The 10,040-nt window shown below is 34.8% G+C and overlaps 1 protein-coding gene across 1 annotated transcript; it reads right to left on the bottom strand.

Annotated features, from left to right (window-relative positions):
• Window positions 1-6,436: 6,436 nt before the first annotated feature.
• Window positions 6,437-8,151, bottom strand: LOC107917390 (cytochrome P450 CYP82D47). The gene is made up of 2 exons (XM_016846747.1): window positions 7,210-8,151; window positions 6,437-7,127 (listed from the first exon to the last, which is right to left on the bottom strand). Exons 1-2 carry the CDS (start codon window positions 8,149-8,151, stop codon window positions 6,507-6,509), a joined length of 1,563 nt encoding a protein of 520 aa, XP_016702236.1. The 3' UTR covers window positions 6,437-6,506.
• Between the last annotated feature and the right edge of the window lie 1,889 nt (window positions 8,152-10,040).

Genomic DNA, 10,040 nt, shown 5'->3' with positions numbered 1-10,040 from the left:
TCCTCAGACTGATGGTCAATCTGAGAGGGTGATTTAGATACTGAAGGATATGTTGAGGAGTTGTGCTGTTGATTTTCGAGGCAGCTGGGAGGATTACCTGCCACTAGCGGAGTTTGCCTATAATAATAGCTTCCAACCTAGCATCCAGATGACACCTTACAAGGCACTGTACGGTCGTAAGTGTTGCACTCATTTGTGTTGGATTGAGTTGGGCGAGAGACAGGTTCTGGGTCCTAAATTGGTCTGTGAGATAGAGGATAAGGTTAAATTAATTCGGGATCATTTGAAAGCGGCTACTGACAGGAAAAAATCTTATGCAAATTTGAAGAGACATGAGAACGAGTATTCTATGGGGGACTTCATATTTCTCAAGGTCTCGCCATGGAAGAAGGTACTAAGGTTTGGTAGTAAAGGCAAGTTGAGCCCTAGGTTTATTGGACCTTACCGTATTTTGAAACGAGTGATACCGGTTGCTTATCAGTTGGAGCTACCTCTAGAGTTGGATCGTATCCATGACGAGTTTCACGTCTCTATGTTGAGGCGCTACCGCTCTGATCCTACTTATATTGTCTCTATTGAGGAGATTGAGGTTAGGCCAGATTTGACCTTTGAGGAGGAGCCTGTCCAGATTCTGGATCGTGACATAAAGGTTCTGAGGAGGAAATTATTCCCTTGGTAAAGGTTCTATGGTGTAATCATAGCAAATAAAACTGTATCTGCTTCAGTGGTTAGTGTTCTGGGTGTGTGTGTGAGGTCCCAAGTTCAAGCCAAGTCTTTGGAAAAATTTTAGTATTTTTCTAAATAAAGCCTTAACCTCGTTCAATAGGATTTTATTTGATTGTTTGTAAAATGCTATCAGAATGGGCTTACTAGTCTAGTGGTTAGGTGGAGTGTTGTTGCGTTAAAGATCCTGTGTTCAAATCCTTGCGCGAGCGTGGATAATGTTTTTGCTCCAAATTTCGGCTAGAGTTGTGTAAAACTGGGTTTCTGAGTAGTTAGAGGTTAGTAGAAGTAGTGGTGAGATAATTAAGGGGTTTTGGGAATTCTATCAAATTTTTTTTGCTAATTTTGGTTCATCCAAAATTTTATTTTCTCTTCCCCAAAATTTCTTCCATCGTTTTGACGTATATTCACCCCTCTTCTGTTGAATTTTCATTGTTTCCTCCTTTTCTTTTGATTTCTTTTATGCCTCCATCGTGTTCAAATATTGAACTCACTCGATTCAATAAGTATTTATTTTCTCATTTTCTTTCGTTCCGTAGTCAGTTTTTGAAAAAGGGTTGTTTTGGTTCTTTCGAATTAGGTGAAAATCAAGTAACGATTGGTGCTTTTCCAGAGATCTGAAAGTTTGGGTTTTTGATTCGCTGTTGGTAGATGACCGAATTCACTTTTTCAATGTTCTAAGGTTTCGTTGTGAAATATTCTCGGTTTAGTTTTCGTTTGTGCTGCTAAAATCAGCCTTAATAATTTCTATTATAGGTTCTAGAGATACAAGATTTCGTGTAGGAGCAAAATCGTAATAGTTGTGTACTCGATTGCACAGAAAATGAGCTTTCAGCGAAAGCTAAAAACCTCACTACTGAAAACCTCATGGGCGTGTGATCGCCCGTGTGGTAGACCGTGTGACAAACACGGGCGTGTGTTCGACGAGGCCAGGTTGTGCGCGCATGACACGACCGTGTGATGGCTAGACAGGACGTGTATGACACACGGGCTGGACTGAATTGGGCCGTGTAGGCTACACGGGTGTGTTGGTCTACACGGGTGTGTGGGATTTTGGGCCAGGCCATGTGATCCACACGGCCAAGGCAAATTTGGGCCGTGTGGCCTACACAAGCAAGCCACATGGGCGTGTGAGTCCATTTTCACTGAATTGATTGCTAAGGTTTCACGGGCTGCCCAAGTCAACTGTGAACCTACTGTAGGGTCGGTAAGCATCACTTAGACCCTTAATTGTGTGAACTGACTGATTGATTTATGTATAGTGAGTATGATGATAGTATGCATGTATACTGAAGTGGTTATATGTACTGATATCATGAGTTAGCATGCCATGATTTGTATGTTGCATTGCATGGGGTTGGGTTGATTATATTCGGAGGAAGTGTACTGAAAAGCTTTCAAGCCTAATATACTGGCAGCTCAACTACAAATTACTGATTTGTGCCGCATTTGGTACTACCTAGAGTGCAGGGATAAGTGGGTTGATTTAATCCCTACATGGAGTGTAGGGTTGAACGAAGATGGTGTGTAGAGGCTGGTTAGGTAGGACTTGTTATTGAATACTGCATGATTGCTATTGATACTGTGATGGGCTAAGGCCCTAATGCATACTGATACTGAGATGGGCTAAGGCCGAAAATGTTAATTGATACTGAGAAGGGCTTAGGCCCAGGACTATTTTAACTGTGCACTGTGTTTTTCCATTGTTTGTTTTCTGTGGGATTACACACTGAGTTTATGTAAACTCATCCTTTTGTTTAAATGTGCACAGGTAATCCCCAGATCTAGACGAATCGTGCGGAGAATTCGACAGTGACCACAGTTTTGGACTGTTAAGGATTTAAGCATAAGTCTTGGTTTTATTTCTATTTTATTTTTATTTGTTAAACTTTTGGGTTGTAAATTGGACTTCTGGACTTTTGCGTGGTTTTGGGATTTCTGTTTTTCTTTACTTTATGGATTTTAAACTACTATACATAAGAAACCTCAGTTTTCAAAAGAAACAAATGTTTGATCAAGAAGTGCACAATTACTTAAACTGGTTTACAAACTTCCGCAATGAATAATATTTTGAAACCACCGACTAAATGAGTAACACGATTTAGAAACTAACAAGAGATAAAGTAAAGTATTTTAAACGGATAATGGTGTTGTAATGATAACAAGGTTTTCAAACACTTTATCATGTGACATCGCTAGATTCGGCCATAACGTCTAGGCTGGGTTTGGGGTGTTACATGCAGGACCTCAGCCATCGATAGGACACTCGAGACCAGCACTCAAAACATGAAATCCCTAATGACATGTTATTTGTATCCTAAGAATTCTTAAGGTTCAACTGGGACTCGATATCCGTCAATTCATCATAGCATTGATTCATTTATATTCAAATTCAATTATATTAAAACAATATGGTAATAGTTAATTTGGCTAACATTAAAATGATTGTAGTTCATACAAACTTACCTTGATACTGAAGTCGTAGAAGTAAAGTCGAGCTAATCCGAAGATTTGCCTTTTCCTTAATTTAAGTTTAAATGTGGTTTATCTTGATCTAAATAAATAATTTTATTCAATTAAGTACTTCTATAATTCAATTTAATCCATAACTCATATTTATGCAAAAATTATAAATTTACTCCCAATACTTTAACTTTTCACAATTTAATCCTTAAGCTCAAAACTTAAATATAACTTATTTTAAACTATACCTATATTAACCAAACATACAAGGGACCATGGAACAACCCATCATTATCAACAATTCATACTAAAACCCATAGATTTACACTTTTAACAATTTAATCCCTAAATGTAGTTTCATCAAAAATTACTTAACAAAACTTGTTTACTTTACAAGGATTCATAATATATCAACTAACATCAAAACTCACTCAAAAACATCCATGTTAAGTCCCTCAACCTTTAAAAAATTTACAAATTAACCCCGGGCTAGCTAGATTAAGCTAAAACGAACTCAAAAATATAAAAATCATTAAAAACTAACCTCAAAACACCAACATGATTGAACTATTTTTGACCGAACCTTCAAAGCTCAAGAAAATGGTGTTTCTTCAATTTTTCGGTGGAGAAAACACTAAAGAAGATTATATCCTTTTGTTATTTTAGTTTAGGTTTTATTTATTCAATTACAATTTAACCTTTAAAAACTATCAAAATTTCAATAAAACCTTATCCATAACTATCCACTAACTCATTAAATGGTCTATTTCCATTCAATTCTATTAACTTAAAATTCCATAACTATTTGACCCCTTTAACTAATAGAACTCAACTTTTACACCTTTTATGATTTAGTCCTTTTCACCAATTAACCAATTAAACCTTAAATTTTCTTAAAAAAAATTTTAATACGACCTTAATATGATCTCGTAGACATTAAATAAATATTAAAATAATAATTCACTCATCGAAATGGTGGTCCCCAAGTCACTGTTTCTGACACAACTGAAAATAGGTTGTTACAGTTGATGTCGTATTAGTACATGGGAATGATAAGATTGGTTTTGGTGCCATTATTAAGGATGCTAATGGTTGCAGGGCGAAGCTAGAATCTTTGATAAAAAGGGGCCAATATATTTTTATAAAATATACATGTTCAAAGTAGGCTCAACCCATATACTTTTAACAAGGTACTTTTTATATTTTGAATAATCTTAAGGGTAAACTACACCATAGGTCACTCTAAAATAGCATTATTCCTATTTTGGTTACTCTAAAATTTTTTTGTCAATTTAGTCACTCTAATTGAGATAATTGCTCGAATTGGTTACTACTATTAAAAAATTCGTTAATCCATTAATGGATCACTGACACTACAATTCTTTTTAGTTTTGACTAAAGTTAGAGATCTCTCTATAATTAGTCCATTTTTTTTTGGTTTATGTGCATCATAAGACCAAAACTTTAAGTATTTTATTTTTCCTTCTTCTTGTTTGTTTCCTAGGAAAAGTAATAAAAGAAAATAAGGATAGTTTTGATTTGTTTGTTTGACTTATATGTTTTTTTAGCGAGTGTTATGTTTATACTGTTTATTTGTACACATTTGATTTGTGCTTGAATTCGACTATGTGTTTCTTGTAGATCCTTCACAATTTCTTCAAAATTTGATCTTAGTATGGTAAGTTTTTCTTTTTTGTTTTTCAAGAAAAGTTTATTTTTCTCCTTGGTTCTTAAATTTTCAAAATTGGGTTGTGTTCTCTTTCTTTGTGTGTGTGTGTTTGGTTTATTAACAAATTTAGTTTTGTTATGTGTTCAACTTTACTGATGAAAAACAATGATTCCCCAGACATTTTTTTTATATAAATATTTCTTATCTTTCTTTTTCATAGTAATTATGTTATTGTTACTAGTTTTGAACATTAATATTGAAAAGATGATTATGATGGTACTCAAGAAAAGATTTCGAGGGTTTTTAAAGGAATTTTTAAGTTTTTTTCTTTTATTTTCTCTTTTTCATGTTTTCTCTAAAAAATGTTAAGAAAAAATCAATTAAATAAAAAAAGTGATAAATTTATCTGAGTAAGAACCTAGAACATAAAGTGTTTTAGGCAAGTTAAACAAACAAGTTAAAATTATCCTCATTTTCCTCTATTACTTTTCCCAGGAAACAAACAACAAGAAGGAAAAAGACAAAACTTACAAGTTTTAGTCTTATGTTGCAAATAAACAAAAAAAAAGTGTTTTGGACTAATTACAAAGAGGTCCCTAGTTTGAGTCAAACGTCAAAAAATGTCAAGTTAGCAATTCGTTAATGGATTAATGAAATTTTTAACGACATTGACCAATTTGAGCAATTATCTTAATTAGAGTGACTAAATTGACAAAAAAAATAATGGCCAAAGTAGGAACAACACTATTTTAGAATAGCCTACAATGTAGTTTACCTTAATCTTAATTACCAAAATTTAAGGAAAATAAAATAAGTTAAATGCTCAATTTGTATTAGATACTATAATTATTTAACTTTATTTCCTCGCCTAATTAATATTAAGATGTCATTTATATTTAGATATTGCAATTATTAAACTTTACTTTTACTAAATTAATATTTAGATGCTATTTTGTCTTAGTTTACTAAATTAAACTGAAAATGTTAATAAATTTATCATTAAAAATTTTATAAATTCTATGAAGAAATCAAATTAGAAAAATTTAAAACTTTAGGGGCGAAACACAAATTTATCCTTTTCCTTAAAGACTAATTATAGTATAAAAATAAAAATATATATATAAAACTTAAAAGACCTTAAAAAAAAATTTACAAAATTTAGAGGTGCGCGGGCCCCTGCCACCCCCCCAAGTTCGCCTCTTTTGTCGGTTCAAGAACTAGGGAGCAAATTAGGATAGCTTTCTTATGGAAGCTACTGCAATTCTTTTTGGGTGTTAAATGGCTTCCAGATTTGAACATGTTGCGAGTTGTGGAGGATAACGATTGTTTGTTTGTTATTAGATATTTTACATTACCAATTTTGGACACCTAATAAATAAAATCAAGTCGTTATGTCCCGAGTATGAGTTTATTCAGTTTAAACATGTATATGGTGGCAATAACTTTTTAATTGTATCTGTTGATAATATTTTTTTTATGGATGATCAGTTAGATACACACTTTTTTCTGTTCGTCATTCAGATGAATGATCTTTTAATGACATATCCAGTCTATGGAGAAAAAAAAAAGAAGAAGAAGACGAAAGGTAAAATATAGTAGATGGAGTAAATAATGCAGAAGGTTCAACACTTTCCAAATCGTTATAAAAGCTCTAATAGCAATAAGAAGGAAGGCGTGGAGTTACGAGAAGTTGAAGTGGAGTGGCTTTCGAGTTTGTCATTCCTATAGCTTCACTCATATCCACTGCTTCTTCCAATGGAGTCTTCAACTCAAACCCCTGCACCACACTTGCCAGTACGAGTTCCAATATTTGAATCCCAAATGAAACTCCGGGGCACATTCTTCGCCCACTTCCAAACGGAATCAGCTCGAAATTCTTCCCTCTAACATCTATATCTCTGTGGGCTGTCAGGAACCTTTGGGGCCGAAATTCACAAGGGTCTGACCACACTCGTTGGTCGCGTTGAAGTTTATAAACATTTATAAATAGTCGGGTCCCTGCAGGAATGTGGTAGCCACTAACAGTGCAGTCTTCCATGGATTCATGGGGCACCAAAAGTGGTGCAGCGGGATATAAGCGCAAAGTTTCTTTGATGATTGCTTTAAGATAGACTAAGTTCTTCATATCTGATTCTTCAACCAGATTGTCTTTTCTTAAATGGATGTCTAGTTCTTCTTGTAATTTTCTCAGTTCATCCTTGTTGTTGAGAAGTAAAGACAAAGCCCATGTCAGTGTCACCATTGTTGTATCCGAAGCTGCTAAGATCAATGCCTGCAATAACGACAGAAAACCAAATCACAAATGCTTGAAAAGGTTCATATATTTTTATCTCTTTTAACTAATTCGGACCAACCAAGCAGGTGGCTTTGTTGATGGTATCGGCATCATGTTTCTCAGTATCAGTGGCGATTGAAAGCATAACATCCATGAAATCATCATTGCTGTTGTTTAGTTTATCTGATGATCGCTTCCCCTTATGATCTTTTAACCATCCCTCGGCGATTTCGTCTAGCTCTTTTCTTACTTTTTTCATCAACCGCTCGTCCCCTCCGATATCGAACCATCTTAAATAAGGCAACGCATCGGATATCACAAATTTCCCACTCAAATCAAAGAACTCCTTCAACGCTGTTTTCCATTTTTCACTCTCTGCATCGTTACTCGAACTTGGAATCCGTTTCCCTACTATCATCCTTAGAATCACGTTCAGAGTTGCACTCTTAAACCATTTCTTCATCTCAACCAAAACGGTATCGGATCCATCTTTCTTCTCCTCCCAAAACTGATATAACTCTTTTAGTGATATTTTGATCTCGGATTCTCGGATATGTCTGAGTTGTTCGAGGCGGTGGGTGGAGAGGAGCTCAAGAGTGGCAAGTTTACGCATTTGACGCCAGTGATTTCCGTAAGGGGCGAACCCAAACATGGCATGATTGTAACTCAAGTACTCCATGGCAAGCGAGGATGGACGACTGGCAAAGGCTTTGTCGTTTATGGTTAAACACTCTTTAGCAGTTTTGTGATCACTGACAATCAAAGCTCTATGAACACCCATCTTGATGGTGAAGATAGGACCGCATTTCTCAGCCATGTCGCTTAGGATTATGTGCGGTGGTTTGGGTCCTCTTAGGAGATGAAGATGGCCGATTACAGGCCATGAATATCCAGCTTCTGGTGCCTCTCTCTTTTGGGTTATGCTCTTTAAACTAGTTTTTAATATCCATACAAGTGCGTAAAGAAAGATGGGCAAAGCAAAAATGGGTGAAAGTGATGAAAATGAATGAAAAAGATCCATTTGTGACCAGGGATTTAAATTGCGGTCGCGGTCACGTTTTCGGTCGCGTCGCGTTTATCGCGGTCGCGGACATAACAGACGCTATTGCGGTTACTGTGGGTATCGCGGTCGTGAATTTTTTTAAAAGTCGCACAACTTATTGTAAAACATAGTAATTATAATTATAATTATAATTATAAAAATAATAATTTTTAGAGTATTTTCTAACACTTATGAACTTTTATTAATATAATTTTGTGTGTAACTCTAAACAAACTCTAAGTAATAAAAATTATGAAAATTTAAAATAATAATAAATAATAAATAATTATCATTATAAATCATAATTACAATATTAATTAAAAATAACATATAAACTAAAATTATAAATCTAATAACATATAAAGGAAATGAAACGGTTCCCTCTATTCTGTTTCAAACCTTTCCTTGTTATTAGAAATCCCCAACTTCTCAAATTGCTAGGGCCCTAGACAAACAAAATAGGAATAGTGTTTTCACCAAATTCAACCTTTTTTCACCAGCGGGCAGCGGCCAGCCTTTGCTGTTTTCAGTTTTCACACAAAATTTTCGCCACTGCAGCCTCCTAATCCACGCCGGCACACCCTGATGGCAAACCCACTCAACCCCGACGGCTTTTCATTTTCTTTTCCTCTTTCACTGTTACTCAACCAACTTTTTTCCCCTTTTTTTGTTCGCCTAGATCTCTGCTACTGCTACCCATTTCTCATCTTCAGTTCCTAATGGCAAATCCTAAGTTTTTCTTTCGCTGAAACTTTTCTTTGTACTGCTTTTGCTGCTTGTTTTGTTGAGGTATTCAGTATTCACGATCCATGGGTATGAGAAATAGGATTTTATATTTTCTATTGTTGTTGAATTTTGAATCTTTGGACTTTGATTCCTTCTTGCTGTTGTTTCAGTGTTTCTGTTGATTTTTGTTAGAGGAGATGATTTTTTTTAGTTTGCTGTTAACGAAAAATAACGGGAATAGCGGCCGGTTATTGCCTCAATTGGCCGTTACCCGTTAAATTGCGGCCGTGATCCACCGCTATCGGAGTGAATCCGCTTCACACCGCTATTTTCAGCAATTGCAGTTTCGGACGGCACCGCTACCGCTATATAATGGCCGCTATTTCAGTAGCGGACCGCAATTTGAATCCCTGTTTGTGACTCCTCGGAAGATTGGTATGTGCTGGTTGGTATACATATAACAGGCACCGCAGAGGAATTTACTAAACTCGGTTTGGATCAAAAACTTTACATCCGATGAAGTTAAAAATAATAGTATTATTGAATATTATAATAGTGATATTAAAAACAATGGATTACACGTTAGGTCAGATATTTTTTTTGAATTTTAGTTTTTTCCTCTTAAAAAGAATTTGATTTATCATTCTTTTATTATAAAAAATAAAAAATGACGTGAACAATCTTTTCTCTATGAAAATAGTGTCATAAACTGTCTTAGGTGATGTTGAATGGCTTTCGGTGGGTTTGAAGCTGGAGATATAAGAGGTGGAAGAATGATTTGGGTTGTGAAACGCGTGTCTCTTAACATCATGACACTTGTCTTCCATGAGGATGTGTTTCCTGTTTTCTATATTAACTATTAATAGTCAGGGTTGGTAATTATATTTTTAATTTTCAAAATTCGAATTTGTGCAATGCCTTATTATTCATAGTAAGCTTTCTAATACATGTTTGTGGTAATTTTTATATAAAACAAAACTTGTGACAGCTTATAATCATAAGCTTACAAAATTTTTAATGTAACATCAATATTTTTAATACGTTTCTTTTACTTTTTTATTATTAAATATTGACTTTTCAACTTAAAAAGACAAATCCTCCTTTAATTTCTTTCTTTATTATACTCAAAACTCATTTCTCAA

This window comes from Gossypium hirsutum, chromosome A01 (assembly GCF_007990345.1).
Source record: "Gossypium hirsutum isolate 1008001.06 chromosome A01, Gossypium_hirsutum_v2.1, whole genome shotgun sequence".
Classification (NCBI taxonomy): domain Eukaryota; kingdom Viridiplantae; phylum Streptophyta; class Magnoliopsida; order Malvales; family Malvaceae; genus Gossypium; species Gossypium hirsutum.
The sequence above is the reverse complement of the archived record's forward strand: the minus strand, read 5'-3'. Positions and strand labels throughout refer to the sequence as shown.

Excerpts from the sequence above, each read along its gene's own strand:
- LOC107917390 (XM_016846747.1), bottom strand. The coding sequence starts at position 8,151 with ATGGATCTTTTTCATTCATTTTCATCACTTTCACCCATTTTTGCTTTG. Across the intron at positions 7,128-7,209 it reads TCAACAAAGCCACCTGCTTG|GCATTGATCTTAGCAGCTTC; the intron begins GTTGGTCCGAAT and ends TCGTTATTGCAG.